General features: G+C 35.9%; 1 protein-coding gene across 1 annotated transcript in view; it reads left to right on the top strand.

Moving 5' to 3' along the window:
* The window catches only part of LOC139685902 (protein YIPF1), a 34,627-nt gene extending 16,349 nt beyond the window's left edge, over positions 1-18,278 (top strand). Inside the window, exons 4-8 of the mRNA XM_071583036.1 lie at positions 1,315-1,498; positions 2,984-3,100; positions 15,440-15,594; positions 17,076-17,258; positions 18,099-18,278. Of these exons, the coding sequence (XP_071439137.1) occupies positions 1,315-1,498; positions 2,984-3,100; positions 15,440-15,594; positions 17,076-17,258; positions 18,099-18,152 (693 nt within the window). The 3' untranslated portion in view covers positions 18,153-18,278. The remainder of the gene's footprint in view (positions 1-1,314; positions 1,499-2,983; positions 3,101-15,439; positions 15,595-17,075; positions 17,259-18,098) is intronic.
* The last annotated feature ends 7,169 nt before the right edge of the window (positions 18,279-25,447 follow it).

The raw sequence follows: 25,447 nt of genomic DNA, 5'->3' as shown, positions 1-25,447 counted from the left end.
CTATTGATAAAATCTGTTAGGTTTTCGGGCAATCAAGCTTTAGTAAGCCAGTCAACCAATGAGTTGCAAGTATTGATGAGTGCATTCGAAATTCAGTGCGAGAGGTATGAGATGGAAATAAATGTATTCAAATTAAAGGGTGTGCAGTTTTCGGGAAAAGGGAAAGTTAATTATTAAAGTTAAGTTATGTATTAAAATTCGAGATGATAAACTAGAGTGAGTGGAACAGAATATTTATCTTGAATTCTGGACCAAATTGGCCAAAGTAGTAGGGATATTAGAAGAATAATTGCGTTATCCAAAGAAACTTTCAGGAGGAGGAGGGAGTTGATGACGGGGATATTGAGGAAGGATGTTAAGAAAAGGCTTGCCAAAATGTAAATATGGTGTTTGGTTATGTATGGCGTGGAAATATGGTTATTGAAGTAGGATGACAGACATGGATTGGAGGCTTTTGAATTGTGGGTGTGGAGAAGGTTGGAAAAGATTGATTGGGCGGAAATGAAATCAAACGGGGAACTGCTAGGCAAGTTGGGGGAGGAGAGAGGATTAATGGATAACTTCCAGATGAAGGAGGAAAGATAGATGCAGAGCATTTTTATTGGTGGTGATATGTTGAAGATAGTGATAGAGGGAGGACCACTAGGCAAGGAGAGAAGGGGCGGGCAAAGAATAGAATAGGCATGTTAGTTGTTATGAAAGCAGGAACGAAGTATGAGAAATTGTTTCTCATTATTAGTCTTAGCAATCAACCCAAAGGCTTGTTCTATTGAAGCAACCCCAGGCAGACTCTACCCTCACCCTTCAAAGGTGAATGTGTAGCATACCCTGTAGGTAAGGTATGATACTTTCTCTGGGATGCTTGTGGTCTTGTAGAAAATTCTGGAATGCAGAAAATAACAAAAATTGAGTCTATCAAATGGGTAAAACATCACTTAGATATAAAATCAGGACACCATTAATAGCTTATGATGTAATTTTTCCCAATCATAGATATAAAATATTACCCTGGCCAAAACCATTTAGAATAAGTGGGCCATATTTGGGGTAAACTTTTGAGTTGTAAAGTTAAACTGTCAAATGCAAATGTAATTAAAAAGAATAGGTGAACTTGTGTGTATGGAAATAGCCCTCATTCACAGGTAATGTTTTTGCTATTTACTAGAAGGCCTACCTAACTAAATTGGCCTTTTCACAGATCGTTTAAAAGTCATTTTAGTATTTATTGCAGATGAAATACCTTCATCTAATACAGATCAATTATCACAAACAAATAATATGAAGATGCTAACTCTATTGTTAATACTTTTTCAGGTACTGTACTTAGATGGATCACAAAAAGTTGCCTCCGGACCATCTTTTTGGACATTTGAATATTATCAGCAATTCTTTGATGTGGATACTAACCAAGTCATTGATAGAATAATGTGGTCAATGATTCCTAAACCAGGCAGTAATTATTTGCAGAATTACATAAAGCCAAACCCTGATCTCTATGGTATGATAATTCTTGTTTTCTGAAAATTGTGATTATTACTTCTTTAAAGTTTTGAAAAAGTTTTAAGCTCTGAGAAACTGTTACACCCTATGTAATTTCACTGAAATCATTTCTTGAAAAATTGCAAATTTTCGTGCCGTAACTAATTATAAAAACAAAATTCGCCACCAGGCATGCTTCTGTGAATCTGAAAGAGAGTAGTGGTATCATGGTGCTGAACATGCTTAAAAAATAAAAAAAATATGTATAGGCTTGCCAGCAAAAAATTACTTTGTATTTATTTCTTAGTGGTTGTTGTATCCTAGGTATTCTGATTAAGTTGAAGTGAGAACACTGATGATTGTGGAGTTGCGAACTTGAATAAACTGAACTATATTACATATCTATCCATGCAAAATGGGAATGATTGTTGAGTAAATTACAAAATTGTGTGAGGTATGGGATGGATGTAATGGTCATATCAAATCTTTGGTCAAAATATCAAGACTGAAGTCAAATTTGCATTTTGCCAGGCTATATTTAACCAGTCAAATAAAGTGTTGAAATAATTACTGATTGGGTTACAGAATGAATGTGAAAATGTTGGATGAGAACATCCTTTAGAAAGGTAAAAGTAATTACAGTTTCAAGAAATGGGGATACATGAGGAAATAAATAAGTTAAGCATAAAAAATAGGGCATACATTAGAACAGATGGCACTCTTGATTAAGCTAAGGGGTTATTAGAATATGAATGGTAAATTTTGAGTTTGTGTGAAGAGTAAAATGATAATGAAATTGGCAATTGAGTATAGAGGATAAGATTAGATTTAGGCTTTTGAGATGTGGGTGTGGAGAAGGGTGTAGAAAGTGAAGTGAACGAAAAGGAAAACATATGATGAGATAATATGCATAATTGGGGAAGAGAGGAGTTGATTTGGAAAAATTAGAAAAAAGTTAAGAAAAGTGAATGAGAGCGTGGTGAGAACTATGATAGAGGGAATGTTCATTAAGTGAGTAAGGTGAAGGGTGAAGAAATATTGGGCATGTATTATGCATAATATTGGGCATATATACAATAATCAAATCAACACCCCCCTCTTTGACCAGTAAATTACTTTCAATAATAATTTTGGAAAGAAAATATTTGACATGGTTGTACTTCAAATAAAAATGAATTTTTAATTCCATTTTGATGGATACTGTTATGTGTGTTCATGAAATGAAAAGTTCAACCAAATCTGAATTTGGATATTTAAAATGAGGATAAGGTACCTAAGTAATTCATATAGGATTGCTAATATCGAATCACCTATATTAGACAAGGTAACCACAGAACAGTACAATTTAACTGAATAGGGAGCATCAGCATTGTTAAGATAGTAAGTCTGAAATTATAATTTTAGAAACTTTTAACTTAAAAATTAATAATTGTATAGTAATAATTGGTAAAAATAATTGGTGTGATAAATATTGTTTGTTAAATTTTTGATTGGTTTCTTTTAGGTCCATTCTGGATTTGTGTCACTTTAGTATTCACAATTGCAATTAGTGGGAACTTAGCCAATTATCTTCAAACAGCAGCAAGTAGCAATTACCATTGGAAGTATGAGTTCCATACCGGTAAGATTTTAACTCAGTGTAAATGGTCTGAATGATGTGAATGATTAATTATGTTGGAATGCATTATGCCTCTATAATTCATTATCAACTTTTGGTGTACACCGAAAAAGTTGTTTGGGGAAAGCTCATCAATTTTTCAAAGTGTGCACAATCATGCAAAAAGAAAAGAAACTATTGTTAGAGAATGTACAAAATAGAATTGTTTTTATCCATTTATAAAAAAAATTACTTAAGTAAATAATCATAGCTACCTGTATGGATGGAGTTGAGACTATTTTTAGCCAAGGAGCCTAGGTTGGCTCATAGGCTGCCTGGCATCGATAGGTTCAGTGTGTCAGTTTTAATGATAAATTTCTCCTAAGTTTGATTCACATTTATGCAAATTAGTGTGAATGAAAAATTTGTGTGAATGAAATGGAAATTTTTAGTTACTTCAAAGCTACTTGTTAAATGTTTCCTCTTTTCATGGTTGCATCTCATTTTAACCGTCCAGTCCATATCCGGGTACCCGAGTATCCATTTCATATTCGCAGATAGAATTGCAGATCCCCAAAATTGAAGTAGTTTCAAACCATTTTTTCAAAAAAAGTTTTTGCAATCAATGATTCAGTAACAGTTATTGACTATCAAACTTAATACCCCCTCCGTCATGACCGGGTACCCACTAAGGTCTTTGTGTATGAAAGCCGGTTTATACACACTATAGAGACCGTTTATCAAAGTGTTTATGTAACTTGACTTTGGAATAAATGATCAAAAATATCGTTTGTTATTCCCTACATTCAAACAATTTTTATAAACAATAGTTAAGATAGTAGGTAAAATAATATCATTCCATTTTTTTATTTTAGTTATTTTTTCTTTTATTTATAATAACACAGTTCCATAAAAAAACTAGCATTCAATTATTATTAATAACAAACATTCAATTATTTCGCACATTCCCCTCATGTTGTGGTTGTATTACAATGTTCATCACAAGCAGGGAACTCGCATACCATACATGACTTAAGAGTTTTGCGACGTTTTTTGAATTCACTCTGGAGACAAATACGGCATGCTCCAGTAATTTTTTTCCTTCTGGTTGAAGCTAACTGTGCTTGAGGTTTTCTGGCTGTTGGCTGCGCATGTGGATTTATGGTCGACCCAAAAAACTTTCAATGGCCACTTTGGTTATGAAATGCCTGATGATTTGTGCATTATTTGAATGATTCTTGACAAAGGGTGTACACAGCTCTCTTCCCAGTTGCCATAAAATAATCTTCGAACATAAGTTTTTTTGATTTCAATTTATTATTCTCGTAATAAAGAATATATGCTGCAAGGCAGACGATATCATGAATATTGTAGAAAAATTGTATAGGCCATCTGCGAGTTGATCTTTTTGTAGTATATCTTCAAAGCATTTTATCTACCGTGTCCACTCCAGCTTTTGACCAATTGCAGAATTCAATAATTTTGGGTTTTATCTTTGTACTATCACCAATTTTTGTGTCCTGATGTATTGATGATAGTAAAAGCACTGCCATGTTTTTTGGTACATAACTGCACATGGTTACTTCTTCATGAAAGCCAAACACAGTGGATAATTCTTCTCATGTTTTTGATGCAACTATTGCTGGTGGAATGTATGGCTTATTTTTCTTCAAAGTGCCAACAATTGTTAAACCCCAGGATAGTAAACATTTTGCCAATGGCAGAGTAGCGAAGTAATTATCCATTGTAATATTCCTACCGGATCCTATGGTATGGTGCCACCAAGTCTTTGACAACTCAATCACAAACGTTTTTCTTGTGCCCGGCACTCGATTTTCCGGTGTAAAGCTGTCCAGCGAGTGTATACGAATTTTCAGTGTCACATATCCACCATACTTGGATGGCTTTGATGGAATATATTGAGTGAATTTAGTTCGACCCTGGTATGCTAAAAGTTGCTCGTTGATTGTCAGGTGCTCTGTTGACTTATAATGTTTTGCCAAATTACTATTGAGCGTTGCCCAAAGGTCTCGTATGGGAGCAGCCTTATCATTTTCCATGCGCTGAGCACGAGTATTGGCATCATAAAATCAAATAAAATGAGCAGTTTTCCAGAAGCGACTGATCCCCATTGCTGTACGATACAATGGATATGAGTACGACTTCAACATTTCCCTTGGATTGTCAGTATTTGAGTAATTGGCACCAGAGTTTATCAGAATAGCCAGGAATGGTAAAATTCCTAGAGCTCAAAACCTTTCCATAAAAGTGGTATTTTCCATGGATTTTTTTCATTATATGCTGCACATATTGAGCTTGCTTTTGTATTCGTATAACGTACGAAGAATGATTTCAGCCATTTCCGGAGTGAAAAATAATGTGATTGTGTCGGGAAATGACAACATGTTGGTGTGGAACATGTCACTACTAGTATTTTAATCTTAAGATTGGTTTTTGCGACCCTTAGGTTTTTCTCTATTCAGTGTTAAATCCCTCGTCCCCTGATAGCCATTCTCTTTTACATCATTCTTAATTTGTCATGTGTACTTATGTCTTGGTCTTCTTTGTGGGATCTTTCCTTCAATTTTTCCTTCTAATATATTTCTATCTAATCTGTTGTGCCTTAAGATGTGTCCAATCTGTCTAGTTCTTATTTGCCGTAGAGTTCTCCATATTTTCTCTCCTTTTATGATTTACTGTATACTTCATGGTTCCTCACTTTGTCTGTCCAATTAATCTTAGTCATTTTTCTCCAGCATCATGTTTCAAAGGCTTCTTTTCTTTGTTGGTTCACTTCTACAATACATCAATGGAGTGCCATGCTACAAATTAATGTTTTCACAAACTGCTTCCTTGATTAGAACCTCTGGTTCTTCAAACATACATATTACAAACAAACATATATTTGTGGCCTCTTCTTCATGGAGGCTTTATTAGCTTCAGCTATCGCTTAATATCATTTGTGCATGTTCTATCCCAAATGCTGTGTGCCCATACCCATACATTTAGCTTCTCTCTTCCAGACACTAAAGGAAACATTATAATTTTCTTCTTGTTGATGCTTATATTATACATGGTTTGTATAAAAAGTATTTGGAAGCATTTCAGAAAAATAGATTAATGAACGTTGAACTTCAATGCACTTTTGCCAGTGGCTTTTCCATGGCTCTAAGGCCTCCTGGTAGGTGGATTCCAGAAGGTCCTTAAGGGTATGCGTGCAAACTTCTTTGATGGAATTTGACGGGTCCCATGGTGGTGTCCTTTGAGGGAGGATTTCACTTTTGGGAATAGATAAAAGTGCTGGTATCAAGTTAGGGCAGCAAGGGGGTTGGGGAATCGTTGATGCCATTGCAGGTATTTGCAAGCAGACACTCGACACAGACAGTAGTTGCATCTTTGTATTTTGTTCTTTGTTTATTTTGGCTCCTATTTTTCATTTGTGTGGTCGTTACCTAATTCTTGTAGAGGCAACGGATTATTCTTCTCTTATGGCCACCTATTCCAAGAGCTTCTCGTTTCTTGAAAATCTTGTTCCATTAGACCTTACATGTATTATTTTTTTCAGTCTGTACCCTCTAGCTCAGTATTGCTTCTTTAATTCCTTGGTTTTGCCTGAATCCAAATTGGTTTTCCTTGAGGATTACTTCTATCTTTCTTTTTATTTTCTGCTAATTAAAGTCTGTGAGTAAGTAGTCTTGATGTATGAGGTATCAGGATCTATGTTCTGTGTTCTCTTATTTATCTGTTCTTGGTTTCTATGGTATTGCAATCATCACACTCTTCTTGAACTCCTGTTTTAGTTTTCTGCTGTCATAGTTATCTCTGATTCTCTGCTTATTTTGTCAACTCCTGGTGCCTTGTCATTCTTCAGGTATTTCATAGTAAAATTTAGTGAAAGAATGTTTGTTTTCAAATGCTTATAAATTGTAAAGGCAGCCAATCCAAATTTGGTACTTATTATGTGCCACAGTGTTTAGCATTCGTTATGGTGGTCAAAGCAGTTTAATTTACTCCTGGAAAATATTTTAGTATTCTTTAAAATTTTTAGTTTTTCAAATTCTTATCAAGAGCATAGGCTTGTTTTGGCATTTCTAGTCAGTTTAATTGATAGATACTCCTAAAATAGTTAGTGTGCAGGGGCTTAATCTTTTGTCTTCTTTGTTGCATGCTCTCAAAATCAGTTGTATGAAAATTTTATTAAACGAAAGCAAAACCATTTACAAAAATATATTATGCAACTTAAATTATCAAAATGAGAAACAAATGAATGAATGTTTCCCATTTTATTTTATGGATATTTGTTTAAAATGGGCATTATAGAATACAGAATTTTTATGAGATGCACTATTTAAGGTTTGATGTGGCAGTCTAGTGAACGTTTGACTCGAGTATCCAGGTCTGGTAGATTCTAAGTTTACAGGTGAGTCCCCTGGGAAAAGAGGAAAACTAAATGACCCGCTTCCAGTTCTGTTAGTTTCACATGTTATTAGGTTTATTATCAAATAAACGTTACCACATTTAACTAAACTAGCTTATATTTGTTGTGCCATTTAAAAGACTACTATACTTGTAAATTACATCAAAGGTGCATTTATCTGCTTCAAAAGTAATTAAATTTGTTTTCTTTTTTGTGAGTAATTGGAAAATATTAATCTTGCTAAGATTGGAGTTATAATAGAAATATTATGAGACAGGATAGTATCAATAAAAAAGAGTTTCCTAGGAGATCCTCTATTTATTTACAAACTTTTTATCTTTGTAATTTTTCCTCAAAAACATAGTACTTGTGAGGTAACTGACTATAACGCTCCAGTATAACACCCCATGAAATTTGTGTTGCATTATTCCATGTTCTATTTTTGACCATTGTATTAAATTGAAATATAGATGAAAGCTTTCTTGAAATAACATGTCCATAACTTGAATGTTTGATCAAGCATACATTACTGTTTTTTAACAATATTTATTATATGATAAATATGATTGATTGCATTTGTTTCCTATTCATTTATACATTAAACCAAACATAGCTGCCTTTCCCTGTAGATATGGGGCTTTTGTATTTTAAAACATTGTGTGGTGTGTGATCAGCACTAATTGGGAAAGATTATGTGTGTTGTAAAGTACCGGATGCTTTGATTTAAAACTGACAAGTTTGCATAATGTGAAGACATATATGAGGTTTATTTATTCTCGCTCTTTAACAAGCAAACCATGACACCCAATCAATTGAAACGCCAAGCCTAGAATGAGTCACATTGTTTTGCATAATTAAAGATTTTTGTTTGCCTAAGTGGCCTAATTTTCATGCATTATAAATACTGCCTGTCTGCTTCTCACATAGTGTTCCACATTTTTAGTGATACATATGGTAAGCCATGGACACCATTTTCATCATGGCATATACTCAAATTGAGTAGCTTCAGGCGTGATGTGGTGGAAGTCAAACATGATGAAAAACTGATCGAAGCACTTTTCCACTTGATAAAATTTTATTTTGTTTTACGACCGGGTTTCGATGTATTACATCATCATCAGGTAACAAACTGAAGTTGTGTGCAGGCTTATATACCTTTACGATTCCAGAAGGAGGCGAGAGGTCGTGGTAGGAAATGAGGGGGGGGGGGGAAAGAGAGGGGGGAAGGGGAAGAGGGGGGAAGACAAGTGAGATGTTTACAAGGAATAGAGGAAACAGCATTTTGACCTTGTTAAAAACAGTACACATAGTCGTAGGGTGCGAAGGGGTCCTCTTGGGTGGATGGTGGCAGTCACCAATAAACCATCGGTAGCCGGGGGGATGCCAGTAAGTGGGCCGGGGTTTGGAGGCCAAGGGGATTAGGCCCTTCTGAAAGGGTGGCGGTGGAATACCCTCACGTAATAATTGCATCTAATGGGCCAGGAAATGTAGTATCAAGGGAAATTCCTGTATAATAATGTTTATAAAAATTAAAGTGAGTGAGCAGCCTGCAGTTTGGCTGGGATTAGTGCTTAGGCCAGATGGTCATTGAAACTCTTATATTGTGTATAGGAGTGCCAGTTCCTTTCCCTCAGGTATGCTTTACATCCTGTCACAATAAAATATTTAATGTAAAGTCAGTAAACCATATTCTGATAAATAAAACATTTAGCAACAGTTCCTACAATTACATGCCAATGGGCGTATGCGCCCCCAACCAATTTGAGCTTGTTTGTGTGTGGTGTATATGTGATGAAGGATGAAGTATAACTGTGAGGAAAAGTTATGATTTTCTGTTTATTCTTGTACATAAGAATACCCCATCTGTTCCTAAAATGGTTTGGTTTCTGTGACTCTTTTGTATGTGGCTTTGATTTGGTTTTGATTCACTTTAGGATATCTTATTATTTTTATTATATGTAACAAGGATACCTACGTCAGGAATTAACTTTGAAATACTCATCATCAAGAGTGCATGGTTTCCCAGCATTCTATAGAAATATAAATAATAATATTTTTGATAATAGACCACGGTGCCGAAACTATGACTGGTAAATTGGAAGAATCATTGAAAGTTACCTAGTAATAATATCAATGCAACAATTTCAGAGTGTAAAAATCATTCGCCTTGACTGGGACTCGAACCCAGATCCCTCAATATCCGGTCAAGTGCTTTAAAAGCCCCAAAATTTCAGAGATTAAGAGGACGCCTCGGTAGCTTAAGTGGCAAAGCACTCGACCGGATATTGAGGGATCTGGGTTCGAGTCCCAGTCAAGGCGAATGATTTTTACACTCTGAAATTGTTGCATTGAAATGCACATTAGCGGATGACTCCGTTAAAAGTTACTGTTGCGGCATCTCCTGCAGTTTCTTTGGAATTAGTAATAATATTATTACTATAGGTAATATACCGGTTGAGGTTGGTTTTGGATGGGCCCAACTACCAAATAAATATTTTGTCTCTCCTTACAAAACACAGCCCAGCATCATACTCAAAAAGAAGTCCCTCTTCATATCCGTATACTTCCATCCTCCCTTCATTCCATCCAACATCCATATCCTATTTCTGCCCCTTTGCCATTTTCCTGACAGTCTCTCCCCAATCACAGTCTTCAACATCCCATTGGCAATCAGTATGCTTTGCGTCCATTTTTTCTGTCTCCTTAGTAAATAAAACAGCTTCTAGCATCACTTGGTAGAAAATCTTCATATTGAAATTAAAATTAAACAACTTGGCTTTTCCGCAAGGAAATTTTTTATTTATGACCTTGGTTTTGTTATGGTATAACATCATCAGGTGATGATGATGATCGCGTGATGATTTGAAACCATAACAAAACCTAGGTTGTAAATAAAAAAATTTCTATGTGGAAAAGCCAAGTTGTTTAATTTTAATTTCAACTGTATCCTTAGGGTTTCTCCCAGCAATCCCCTCTCCTCTTCCACTATACCTAGCAATTCCTTGTTTGTTTTCCTTTCTATCCATGTAGGCTTCTTCACACCTACATTTCAAACCTGCAAACCTTTCTGTGCCTATCATCCTGCTTCAATGACCATGTTTCTGTGCCGTATATAACTATGCTCCATATCCAGGTTTTGACTATCTGTTTCTAAACATCCTTATTCAAGGTCCCTGTCATCAATTACCTCCTCCTTGAGAAAGCTTCTTTGCCTAACACAATTTTGCTTCTCGTGTCTCTACTACTTTTACACCATTTTGGTCCAAAACACTTCCAAAGTACGTAAACTGTTCCACCTGATCTAGGTATGGCTTTCCTATTTCAATGTTTAACTTAGCCTTTTTCTGTCTGAAAAACCACATAACCTTTGTTTAATTGATATTTATTTTCATCCCATATCTATCACACCGAATTTCCAAGTCACTCAGCAATGCTTGCAATCCCTTGGCAGACTGGCAAACTAAAGCTTGGTCATCAGCAAACATGATTTTTACCTCACTTTCATTCTTATCCACAGTTCATGCCTCTTTTATCATTTCCTCCATGTATATGTTGAACAGCACAGGTGACAATAGACAACCCTGCCTTACTTATCTTCCTAACATTGCCCATCTGGACTCTCCATCCCCCACTCACTTCTGAGTGGACTGAGACATGTACAGGTTGCCAATTAGCCTCCTATCCCTCCAATATATTCATATTTTTTGTAATATATTCAAGAGATTTTCCCAATTTACTCTCAAATGCCTTTTTGAGATCTACAAAACAGTCAAATTCATCCTGATTGTATTCTATATTCCTCCCGATTAGTGATCTCAGTTTTGCAATGGCATCGTGAGTAGCTCTCCCATACCTGAACCCAAAGTGATAATCTTCTAAGTAGTCATTTGCCCTGCTCTCCATTCCCTTGTTGATGATCCTGAGAACCACTTGAGCTGCATGTGAAATCAAACTAGTAATATTATAATTATAATATATTTTCTTCACATAGGTCAATTCCATCTAAGAGTAATGGTCTATCATAAAAAGTCAGAACATTTAGATTATAAAAAAATACAAAAGATAAGTCTATATGGAAGTAAATTTAAGCAGTTGAAGGAATCATTTCAATCTTTTTTCCTTTTCTGTTGCTTGTATATTTTTAGGTTAATTGTGAAGGTTTTAAGTGTGCATCACATCACATCAAATTCTCTTCAGCCTGCTGATTCTCATTTTTGATCCTTTTAGTGCTTCTATGTTCCATTCGCTAAGCGATCTTTTCTCTTTTTTATTTTTGAATGGGGCATTGCACTTCATGATTACTAAATTGTGATCTGAATCTGCATCTGCTCTCAGGAAGCTTAATTGATTATACTGTTCCTAAATCTATGCATAACAATAGTATAGTCTGATATCTATCTGTATCCCCAGGCATTTTCAATGTATACCTATGCCTTTTGTGGTGTCTAAACCTGTATTCACTATGATTAAACCCTATCTCTTGCAGGAATCTATTGATCTCTCCTCACAGTCATTCCTTGTTCCTAAACCATAGACTTTACTGTCATCTCTGCTTTTGCATGTGGCCATATTCCGATGCTCCATCAATACCAAATGATTCCCTCCAGAAACATCTGAAATGATGTCCTCTAATTGATTGAATACAGTGTTGACTTTTTCCTCCCTATTATTGCTTGGTAGCATGTAAACCTGAACTATGACCTAGTAAGTTGGTTCAGATTTTAAGTCTACTAATAGTATTTATCCGTTGATTTCCCTATATTTGCTATTTTTACTACCTTTTTAATCAACATCATTGCCATCTCTTGCTGTCTTCCCTTCCACTGTCTATTCCACCTTCTCTATAACTATCACTCCAGTAATCACTATTATCCTTTCATCTCACTTTGCACAGCCCAAAAATATCTACATTTTCTCTTATTTTATATTTTCTGATGGTCTATCCTGAGCATTTTCTAAAATTCCAAGTCCCTATTTTAACTAATTCTGTATCTTCTGTACTGCTGCCACCTCTGCTCTGCAAGGATATCATGATATGACAAACGTGGAGGCCTTGCCTCTCCCCCAACTTGGTGCACACAATTAGGCCTAGTCCCGTAGTTACCAGGACTCATATCCATTATAACATCTATCCTAAAAGTTTTGGTATAAATAATGAAGTGGTTTCCCATTGTCTTTTTCAATAGTGTTTTTATTTTAACGTCATCACACCAATTACTGGGGTCAGTTTTCTTTGAGCCATCTCACTGGGAAAAGATTCAGTTTGGACTACCTTTAGCCTGGCTCTTACCCATTGAACTATCTGGCATGGGTGACCGGGATCATTGCTCCTGCCAGCACAGCTCTAGGCATCGTCAGAATGTACAAGCCCTCATAGCAAATTATTTGTAGTCCATGGGGAGATAATTGATCAGAGTGAATATAAAATCATTCCTCTAAGTACTTTTGATTGTAAAAAACTATTTCAAAAAGTTTGCTAAATTGATTTAATGAGATTGGCACGTACGGACTTACATGTATTTTATTACCCTTACATAGGGGTATGACTTTGGCTTCTTTGAGTGGAGCAGGGAACTCACCTGGTCAAAGAGATTCATTTACTAAGAAAAGTAAAGGTTGTTTTATTGCTAGGAAAGATTTTTTTATAATTAAGATCGGAATGCCATCTAAGCCTGAGGTGAACTTGTTGCTTAATTTAGATGATATACCTTAATTCAGCATCAGAGCATGGATACCAAAATAATGATTTACAGGTATGAGACATTGGTGGAGCCTTATCATGATAATTAAGATTTAGAGCTGTTTGCTGAGAAAGATAAAAGTCGTTCAGTTGAGAAGCCACATGCAAGCCATTAGTAAGAATGTTATTACTGAAATCCATTAATTTGAGATCAGATTTTACATTCTTGGAAGGCTTAGATTCATTTACAATTTTCCAGATTTCTTTAGTTTTATTTTGTTATTGAGATCCTGTGATTATTGAAAGACCCTATGGCATTGGAGAGGGTACACCTATAGCTTTTTTTAAGGCTGAATATTCTAGCTGATCACTAAGGGCCAGTTTATTTTTATAATCAGCAGTTGCATTTTTCATGCAACTTGATAGACATTGTAATTTATCTGTGACCCAGGGTTTCTTATTCTTTAATTAAGAAAATTTTCATAACTTTCTAGGGATGAGGGGAAAACAGACATCAAAATAATATGGATAAGTGGAGTAAAAGTAATTATTGCCTTCATCAAATAAATTAGTACAGTAAACACTAGTACAATCATGGGAATTCAGCAGTTCATAAAAATTGATCAGATTTCATCACACCTCTTATATTGTCTCATTATTGTGAGTTGAATGAGCTACTATTGAGGAAAGTGGTGGGAAATGGGCTGAGATATATGACTTAATGACCTTGACTGTTATTAGTCCTGAATCGATGTTGGTCAGAATATTATCAATTAGGGTTGCAGAAGAAGGACGAACTCCTGGGGGTCTAGCTGTGGTGGTATGCAGGTTAAATAATGATAGCAAATCGAGGAATTTGTACTTTGATCTGGAATTCATATATATGTTACTAGATTACAGTTAAATTTTCCAGTTATGATTAGTAGAGGAGGCTGAACAGAATTATTTCCAATGGTTTCATCATTTTGGTAAGGTATATTTTGGAGTTACTTGAGGGAGAATGGTAAATAGTAGTAACAATGCAGTCATAGTCCTTCAGGTGAAATTGCATTGCACTAGATTCGAACGCTAGTTCTTCATTCAGGAAATGGTATGAGAAATAAACTGAGGAGTGATATAAGCTCTTGGACACTAAGATTAAAACTTCCCTGTTTTTATGCACTGAATGGCAGAATCTATCAGTGATAACATAGCCCGTTTGATAAAAATAGATGATTTCAGAAAATCCACTTCACGCTTGAGTTATTCAATGTTTTTTGACATATTTGATATTTTCAAAGTTGAGCACCAGCAAGAAAAACACTTCCAGTCTTGGCATTCAAGTAGCGCTTTTTGAGAGAGATCATTACGACCTGAACATTCAAAATGGAAGTTAAGTGAGCAAAGATCACGGGAGATAAAGTTACCCTTCAGATCTATAACAGTGTAACAGAAGCCACATGGAGGCATGTTATCATTAGACTCCATCTTGAATTGGGATGACCTTAACTTAAACCTATCTTTCATCTTCGAGTGGCAATTTCTGTGATATTGTAGTGTTCGTAAGTATACATGGACCATTCTCTTCATGAATCTCCCGCACCATTACAAAGTTCCTGAAAAGTCTGCAATAGAACTGCTTCCTGTGATTTATTATCCAGTTCTTAACATGTTCCTACAACTTTGTACATTGGGAGCACATGAATGTAAAATTGTTTACTTCAAATTTATAGGGAGAGATACAATGCAATGCATTAGCAGGGGGGTGACATCCTCGGAGATTTGTTTGGGAATATTCAGAGAAAGTACTTTCTAGGAAATATTGAAACTCTAATGATTGCAACTGGCTCAAAGCAGTGATTATGTTGAAATTTGTATTAAATGTCAAATGTGAGGAAAAAAGCATAATAGTAAGTGTATTTACAGCAAATTGGCATGCATATTATATGTTTAAGTTTTACCGGTATACCCTTGGCCCATAAGACGCAGGCTAAGTGTAGAGCACATTTTTAGTAAAAAAAGGTTCATCTTATTGGCTGGGAAATAAATTTAATTGGTGGAATTTCTCAATTTTTGTGGTCTCTTATTGATGTTTTATTTCCACACAACGTCACCCTATCTTCAAATTGTGTTCCTATTCATGAAATTTTTGTTAAAGCTATTATTCAATTTTAAATTATTTCTTGTAATGAGATATGATCTAATTGTTTTTAACAGTAAGAATTTTCATTGTAACTGCCTTTGGCATGTGCACATTGGCAATTCATGATTGTTTTGTCATTTACAGTAACTTACGCTGCCACAGCCATTTTTTTGTATGCATGGATTCTCCCTCTTGCACTATGGGGAGTCATCTGGTGGTTTGGAAATCAGTCTAGACTGTCATTCCTGGAAATCATTTGCGTCTATGGGTACTCACTCTTCATCTACATTCCTGTGTCGGTAAGTAAAATTTGTTGAAAGGCTTTGCATATATTAAGTAATATAGAGCTCAAAAAGCCTCAGAATTCCAAATGAACCGAGGGAAGTGGATCCTTACTATTCTATAATCCAGCTGTCTGTGAAACTTAGTCTGAGCAGTGTTACATAGACATCTCAAGTAACTCAAGTTGTTGGCACTATGTCTTTCACAGCCTTCCTCAGCAATTTATTTTAGGTTGCATATTTGTGAAAGAAGTTTGAAGAAAAATCATATAACTGCTATAGGATTTAAAATCACTTAGAGGAAGGATGATTTCATCAGAGATCAAATAACCTTAGAGGTCCAATGACATCAGAGGAACCATGAGGGCTACTTAATTTGCTGTGAAACTTGTAAGTTTCATTAAATAGTATTGCACTCTATTCTGGTGTTTTTTGGAAGAGAGGGATTGGTACATTTTCGTTATTCAGTTTAATTAATTAAACCAGCAATAGTCTACTTTTAAGCTGTTGACCATCTGTAATAAAGAAGTTCAATGATATATTTAATTACATTTCCACTAGTAACTAATTCATGGTCAACAATAATAACTTAATCAAATGAAATTTCATGCAGTAAACTGTTGATTACCCTTGCTAATGGATGCATGATGAATCATGGATAATCGAAATGCATGGATAAATGAAATAGGTGGATAATGTGGTTTATATGAAAACTCTCCTTTTCCATTTTTAAGCCATTTTTATAAGGGTTGAATTATAGATTTACAGGAACACACAACTATCATGAAGTGAATAGTGGAACGAATTGCCCTCAGAAAGCTAAACCAATCACATAGATGGGAAAAAATGAATGACCGGCAAAGGATGAATTTATCAAAAGAATCCCTTAATCGTATTTGTCATAAAATAATGATTTAAATAATGTGGAATAGTTAATCAAAGACTTATTTACTTCTTAGCAAAACTATGAATTTGCTTGCTTCACAGGAAGATATGGCTAATGAATGCGAGGGAAATGATGGGAAAGTATAGAGCGTACAATGTGGGAAATGCATTGTGGTGATAAATGGCAATTGTATTACACATTGAAGGAATTTTTCTATGGCTCATTCTCATTCCCTCTCTTTAGTTGAATCCCATTGCCTATCATGGCTTTGTGTCAGACTTTTCGTGTTGTCTCAAGAATTCCTGGCTTATTTGTATATTATATTCTTCCATTCCCTTAGCTTCTGTCAGAAATCTATAATTTGGCCAAAAGAGAGAGATAAATATTCTGAATTTCCTGTGGTCATTGTGATACTATGCTTCATTTAGTCACCTCAGTGCTCTTTCCTGATGGTGAGAGTCAGATTCCATGGACTACAAATGTGTTAAGTCTTTTTTCTATCTTCTACTGCCAATCTACTTTTTTCTGTGGTAGTAAGCTCGCAGAGTCTGTTTTAATATATGTATACATGTATTGCATTTATATGAAAAATTCTCTTTCTGATCTCCACAAGGTTTTATGGGTGATCCAAATTGCCTGGCTGCAATGGTTTTTGGTAGTGTTTGGAGCACTGCTCTCAGGATCAGTTTTGCTAATGACTATTTGGCCTGCTGTTGAGAACAACCATCGCCAAGTATCTTGTGCCATCGTCACCACCATGTTGGTTCTGCACCTTCTTCTTGCTGCTGGATTTATGGTAACATGTGACAATATCCGTCAAATTAGTATGTAAATTATATTAGATGATATAACTATTACACCTGGTGGGACTGTAATTTTGAACCATCTCTTCCCTAAGGAACCAGTTTTGTGCTTATTGCCCGTTAATAATTAATTAGGTTTTAATTAACTAAGGTTAAAAACTTAATTAGTCTCTAAGGTATTGGAACAAGTCAATAGAGAAAAGTTTAATTAATTTTCTGCCTTTGATAGGATCACATACTTTATGTTGTTTCCTTACATCCATACACTCACATGTGTACTTTTCTCAGATTGCTCTGACTGTGCCATTATTCAGCTAATAATGTTTTTTATTAGTTAAAAATTCATATTGGTTCACTGCATTAACTTATGAAACAACTTGCTCAAGGCTTATGCATTTATTCTTTGATGGGTGTATTTGGGATAACAGTGGAATGTTGTCCAGGCTTAATGGAGTCTCAGTATCATTTAGGAAAATCAGGATGAGGAAAGGGGTTGTCATAATAACATTCAGTGACATAGAAGCCAAGGTTAATGGATCACAACAAGCATGGGAAAATGCTGACAGAGATGGGATTACATGTCCCCTCCCTTTCCTCAAGTTGTCATTAAAAGAGCTTGAAATTTACCAATCCACCCCAATACTGCACCCATGCCAAATTTGCTTACATAAATGGTAACAGATTTGTCTTTTTCCCAGTATGATTCTTTTGTTGCACGTCATAAGAATAATGGTGCAAAATTAATAAAACTTTGAACTGAAGTAATTTCACTATTATGCTGATTTCCTAAGACTTAATATTAAGTGATATGGATATTTTTAATTCTTTTTCAGCTGTACTTCTTCCATGTTCCTCCTATTGATGAGGTAAAATCAGCCCATGGGTGATAATGAATATTCTATTAAAGTCTTGTTACATAATGTTAAGCTTTCTTCTGTAATAACAAGTTTCATAGAAAAATGCATGATGAAGTTTGTATTATGTTTTAAATAAACTTTTTTATTCATTCTTGACCTCTATCGCTCTTTCCTTGAACTAAAAATACCTGCGTATGCAATGTATGCAAGAGTGTTGATTTGGGGGAATGAAGTTGAGTGAATTGAAGGCAGTCAAGTGATTGGGGGGAGTTGAAGTGGGATATACTGTAATCAGGCAAGAAAGGTCTAAATAAATTAGATAAAACCGAGGAACATCTGGTGTCAGTGCTTGCTTAGCTGTAGGTAAGTGGATAGCTGTGAAGTTGCCAATATTAGGTAAGTAAAAGCTAGGTACCTTCTGTTGAGTTTTTGAAATTTGAGAATCCTGGTGTCTCATTGCTCGACACCAAGTGGAAGAGTCCACCAGAGAATGATTTCAATAAAGCTATCCCTTGAACATGAATTGATGAAGGGATAGCACATTTTTGCTTTCTGCTGTTGGAACAAACAGCAACTCATTTTAATACAAAGGCATATGGTGGATGAAATTCTGCATCTACTCTGTTGAATGCCCATTCAAAATCTGTAAATATTGGTACTGATTCACCTAGTTGGAAGAAATGAAGGTACTATTGCTCTATTTTCTCTAGAAATTGAAAAATCGGTTACATATTCTGCCATGCTGCCTCAAATGGCAACTCTACTGAATTCATGAAATAGCCACACTGCACTTAGTATGTCTGTCTTGGCTGTCCGGTCAGCAGAGGGAAAGGTGCAAATACCCATTCTGTTCTGATATCTTTGTTCTGATGAAATTTTTTGTCTGCAGTAATGGGCACATTCTTGTTAATGCAAATATTTTTTCACACCGATGAGTTTTGCATTTATTCTAAGGTGTTTTTGGGTAAATAATATTTTATTTTAATGGTGTAACTATTAATCTTTGATCTTCAAAGGAAATGTCAGTGCTATGTTCCATAAAATTAAAGTGAGAAGCAGGCTTGTCAAAAAATCCTCCATCTGCACCAAGAGTGAGTCTTGGAGCCATTTTCAGTAGATTCCTGAAAGGTTCCAAATGCATATGAGGTGAAAGAGTTTCAAAACAATCTATTTTCGAAATATGCTGGAACCCTTGATCAATTATGGTAGGCACTAGCGTTAACATCTCCTATTTCACCACCTTCAAAGTAAAGGACTGTACGATGGTATGCTTTTGATCACTTGAATTTTACGTGTTTCCAACATCTATCAGGTACCTTTGGCCCATTTTTTGAAGTGTGCCCAACATTGCCATACTCCACCATAGTAATTAATGTCCAGGACTTGTCATTTCTTGACATCCCATATATCATACAGAATAAGGTCGGAGCACCAAGGTGGTCACTTTTGTTTGGAATACTACCTTAAAATGATCATCTAGCTACGTCATTGATCTCCCTTAAGACTTCCGGCCAGGCAGCTGTAATCTCTCAGAATCAGATGCCTCCATGGAATCTGTTGTGTTCCCAAAGAAAAAACTCCCTTAATACTTCTATTGTACCTATTCATACAGGTAGCCCTGGTACCTGAAATGGAAAACTGTTATTAAAGTACTTGGAAATTAAATTTCTCCTTTTTCCTGGAAGACCATCTCAATATTGATCAATAAGGAGATGCCTAGAAGTGGATTGGTTTAAGTTTGATTTGAATACAAAAATATTTTTCACAAATAGACACAGTAACTTTCATGATGCTTTTTAAACTTTTTTTCATTTGAAACTCCACATTGTAATAAGACTATTGTTGTTCTAGCTTGTATCTTAAAGCTTATTTTACTATTGCCCTATTTTTGATTGCTTCATCAATAGAATGTAGTGGATTTAATTTATAATGCTCGAAAGTAAATAGCATCAGTAGTCCCTCCATGTTTATATTCTTCTAATGGCCATGAGTAGAAATGCAATATGGTGCACACCCATTGAAGAAGGGGCTACAAAGCAATGCCACATTGAAACAACAAATTTATCATAAAGTTGGTTATTTGGATTATTATCGTATATGTTTACATTTTGAAATTATCATCAAGATGAGATTTTTTATCTAAGGATACATTATTTGCAGCTTATCAAACCATCTTGTGTGCTGCCTATTTCTTCATTCCTTCTAAGCTCCTTGTGGTGATGTCCTTCATTTCATGCTTCCCAATACTAGCCTTTGGTCTTCCTATGTAATTCTTCCTATCAATGTTTCCTTTATTTATGGACTTCAGTAAGGTAAAATGCAATGACAGTTTGAAGAATATTTAATAGTGGAATTGAGATAGCCTAGATTCTTTCTACGCATCTTATGATTTCCTCGTTTTCAATCTTTGCAAGCTTAATATTTTTCAATGTAAGAAATACCAAAGGAATAATTTAGTAATTGATAAACGGTCATGAAGGGATGAGTGGATGATATTATGAAAATAATGGTTGGCATGTGTTTTATGAGGAAATTTTCATTATACCTGGTAAATATTTTATGTTGAAGAAATAGTATTCCCATTTTTTTCATATTTTTGGTATTCTACGAATTAAAATGAAGGGAAATAAGAGTGTAAATTCTTTATCCGGAATGGTTGAATCCACAACTAACAATGGACAACTTGTTTGTGCCAAAGGAGAAGTGGTGGGGTTAAAGATATTTGATTATTTTTCGTTAATGCCTTATTAATATGTTGACAATGCACATTTTGATTATTTTTTCGTGATAATGATGTATGATTATGCTGTGATAAATGTGTTCCCCAGTTTCATGAGATGGTGGGGGAGGTCTCCGAACATATTTCCTCTCATCAAGAGGGTGCGCCGAAGGTATAACATGTTTATTATATTAAATTCTTTTTAGCAAGGTATAGAAAATGTATAAGGTAAAATTCATTAAAAATGGAAAATGTGTCTTCAAAATCATTTATTTTACTAGAGAAGCTCAATTTTTCATGGACAATACTTTTTTCTCTCATTATAAAAATTAAATATTGGTGATATTGTTACAAAAGATATTATTACTTTTTGATTGACGATAATATTGAAAGTCAACAAATTTCCACAGGTTCTGCTGGCTTTCTTTGTCCTACACTAAAGCATCATTGAGTCACCAGGGAATATGAGAATGGCACCAGGAAATATGAGTTTTTAAAATTAATCAACTCCTTCCCATTTCTAGGGTTTTTTCTTCTTAAAACTAAATAAATAGAATATATTGAAAAGGTGGTTATTTGGATTATAATATGCGCCTATTGTAATATCACCATCAACAAGAGTTATTAATCCCAAGGTACTTTTTTTGCGGCTGATCAAACCTTCTTGTGCCCTGCCTAATTCTTTAATCCTTCTATACTCCTTGTGGTGATGTTTTTAATATCTTGCTTCCCAATGCTAGCCTTTGGTCTTTTCATGCAATTTTTCCTATAAATGTTTCCTTTAGTTATGGGCTTCAGTGAGGTGCGACAAGTGGCACTTGGAAGTAACATTACCCCTCAATGTGCATGCCCACGTTTGAGGTTGTTGTGTTCATCCAGTGTATTACGAAAAGTGGAAGTATGAAGACGTATTCTTATGCCATGTCAACGCGAGTAAAACAGCGTGCTGCTATCGAATTTTTACATGCTGAAAAAGTGACTCCTACAGAGGTTCATCGTCGTTTAAAGGCTGTTTATGGTGACAATGCTGTTGATAGGTCGACTTTTAATCGATGGCTAGTAAAATTTCATGGTTGTGACTCTGGAAAAGCCATAATTTTGATGAAACACGCAGCAGACGTCCGATCACTGCCGCAGACGATAACCATCGCAAACTCGTCCGAATGTTTCTTTAAATACTAGCAAATCACTCATAATCGTATTGCAAACCATATTGGAATACCCCTGGGACGTATTGACTTAATTTTTCAACAATTGGAATACCATTAAATCTGTGATCTATTGGTATTGCTCCGTCTCACAGACGAGAACAGCGTCGCTTGGAAGCAGCGAGCAACTTTTGCAGCGCTACCATGACGAAGGAGACGACTTTCTTTTGACTATTGTGACCGGAGACGAGTCATGCGTCCACCATTACGTTTCGTAAGAGAAAAGACAGAGCGCAGAACCGACGAACTTGGTCATTGTTCTGGTATACATGCACTCAAGCAATCATAAGGAGGAGAAAGTCGACAGTTGATTCAGAAAGGTATCAGTCAGACTTTACAAGGTCTGTCCGAATGCTATCAGACATGCGTTTATATCTCCGCATTGATGCTATTTTCGTCATCCGGGGCGTAGCATCCTTCGAAGTAGTCCCCATTTGATTGAACCACACGCTCCCAGCGGTGTTTCCACATCTTAAAGCATTCCTCGAACGCAGATTTTGGAATGGCCTTCAGCTCGCGCGTCGCATTACTCTGAATCGTCCCGGTGTCGTCAACCGCTTTCCTTTGAGCGCCATTTTCAGTTTTGGGAGCATCAAAAAGTCGTAGGAAGCTATGTCGGGAATAAACGGAGGCTGGCAAAGCTGTACAATCTTGTGCTTCGCCAAAAATTGCAGCACAAGGTTCGATGAATGCGCTGGCGCGTTATCGTGGTGAAGAAGCCAGTAACCGCTTGCCAAGAGACGCGGTTGTTTTCTTCTCACGGAATCACGCAATCTTTTCAGAACTTCAACGTAATGTTCTTGGTTGATCGTCTGACCTTTTGGAGCAAATTTGTAGTGCACAACGACCTCACAATAAAAAAAAATTAGCATGAACTTGACATCGCTCCGACTTTGACGTCCTTTTTTCGGCCGTGGCTCGTCTGGACGTTTCCACTGTGAAGATTATAGTATAGTTTCAGGATCGTTACCATAAACCCATGATTCATCACTAGAAATAATCTTCCTAAGGACATTTTCATTATCATTGACCATCTCCGAGTTACCCTGAGCGATTTCAGAGCGAAGGTGTTTCTGCTCGGTCGTGAACTATTTCAGAATGAAATTCACAAACAAGCGAGTCATTCCTATTCGTATTCAAAATTTCCCAAACAGTAGTTTTTGGTATTCCGAAATCATTTTCTAACTCCCGAACAGTCAATCGAAGATCAACTTCAATCGCAAGTCGCACACGCTCGATGATTACCGGTGTTTCAGCGAAGGTCGGCCGGAACGAGGGCCACTGTCAACAGAAGTGCGGCCATTTTTAAACCGCCTATACCAATCTTTTATCCGTGTTATGCCCAAGCTTTCATCCTCATATGCCTTCTGCATCATTTCAATTGTCTCCGTACAACTCTCACCAAGACTGAAGCAAAACTTGATGCTAAATCGTTAATCAGTTCTTTCTGTCATATTCAACATTAACCAATGCGACGAACGAAAATCACACGCTGGACACAAACACACGCTGCGCGCGACCCAAGTAGACCGGCCGGTAAGTACGGCATTCAAGGAGTTTGTGAGGGACTACTGGTTACGCTCATACCGCGCAGAGGCAGCACAAGCGCTCTGGCGCGAAGATATGAACGCAGTTAAGATAGTTTTCATACACGCCTAGTATGTGTCCTAAAGTGGTGTTTGACAAATGCGCTGTATAAATTTGAACTACAAAATTTGATAAAATAATCTTTAATGGGAAATAAATGCCCCAATTTCAAAGTCTTGAGACTCCTTTGAATGGTCCAAAACCTTGAAAAGGTGTAAAGATTTCCATGATGGTTAATGGTGTGTATGCTTCGATGTTTATTTGCAAATTATGATGATAAATTTGAGTGATGAAGTCTAAAATTTACAAAATGGTACTCATATATGCCAAAGATTTTTTCATTTAATAGCTCATGGATTAAGTTCCAAAGAAACTGGAAAACCATGGAAAAAATAACCATCCGCAACTTGACAACCTGTTAATGAATCCGTCTCTAATAAACACTGCCACTAATGTGATTATATATGTTCATGCTGTATAAATTTTGCAACATGAGCAGTAAATATTCACTGAATTCCATTATTTCTCGTGGTAAAATAAAACCATAAAACATAAACACAGTAATCAACCCGAAGGTCGGTTTAGCAGGTGATGGTAGAGTTCACCCAGTACTAAGCCCTATGCGGCGTGCGAAATTCACACATCAGGGTAGGGGGGCCAGTTCCTTTCCCTGTGCCGGTTATGGTTTCCCATGACCGGCACAGGGAAAGGCCTAGTACCCGAAAAATCACTTTAGCTTGGGTGGAGCTGCAGGTGCCCAGAGTGCCCGGGAATCGAACCCGGGACCCTCCGGTCAGCAGTCCAGCGCTCTACTCACTGGACTAACACGACCTACCGTGGTAAAATATCGGAAAATAAATTACAATTGATTGAAGAAGTGCGTCGAATGGAGTAAAAGTAAATTTTAACGGAGTCATCCCCTAATACGCATTTAAAACATTTCCAAGTGCTTAAACATTTTATGCGTAGATAAAATCTAAACTACTGCCCTTGATGTCCTGTCAAGAGCTTTAGCCAGTGAAGCTAATGAACCATCATAATGGTGCGGAATACCTCAGTAGCTTAACGGGCCAAATCTCTCCGATGGACATAAAAGGATATGGGTTTGGTTGCTAGCCATGGAAATTATATCACACTTTGAAATTTCTATATTTAGCTGACAAATGATTATCATCATGCAGGAATATCTCCATGGTTTATTCTTATAACCCCTTTTCATTTGGATCCAATTTTTTCTTGCCTTTTTGACACTCTCCATGATGTCTCAAAAAATCCTAGCCTGAACAAATGTATCTTATGTTTTTCTTCTTGGTTCCTTGTGCCACTGTCAAAATTGCAGAAACTGACCGTGATAATTTTGTTCCATCAAATCAAAAATTCACATTGAAAGTTGTGAAGAAATCAATATGGCTTTGTAGAAAATACGCTTTCTGGTTATTTACAAGGTCATTAAGAACTCTCTGTCTCTCTTTTTAATAACCCTTTTCTTATTTTCATTGGCGCTCATGTTTTAATACTAAAGTTATTAAAAAGCCCATATTTTTCATTATTTCTATGGGCTAATTTATATATTATAATAGATAGATAGAGGTCTTCATTTCGGCGAAATTAAGACCTAATTGTCCCTTCTTCCATTTAACCCATCGTTGTAAACAAATTATATTAGGCATGAAATTTATAATTACATGCATATATACAAACACATACATGTAGATACACACAAATTCATTATAAACAGATTTGCACATCGAAAAGAAGATTTTAGAATGTAGCTCATGGTATCCGATTCTAATGGACTGACTTTTGATTAT

The sequence above is a fragment of the Hetaerina americana genome, unplaced genomic scaffold, assembly GCF_022747635.1.
Source record: "Hetaerina americana unplaced genomic scaffold, ioHetAmer1.1.p SCAF_12, whole genome shotgun sequence".
NCBI lineage: Eukaryota > Metazoa > Arthropoda > Insecta > Odonata > Calopterygidae > Hetaerina > Hetaerina americana.
Note: the sequence above shows the minus strand (reverse complement) of the source record. Positions and strands in the feature narration are given on the sequence as shown.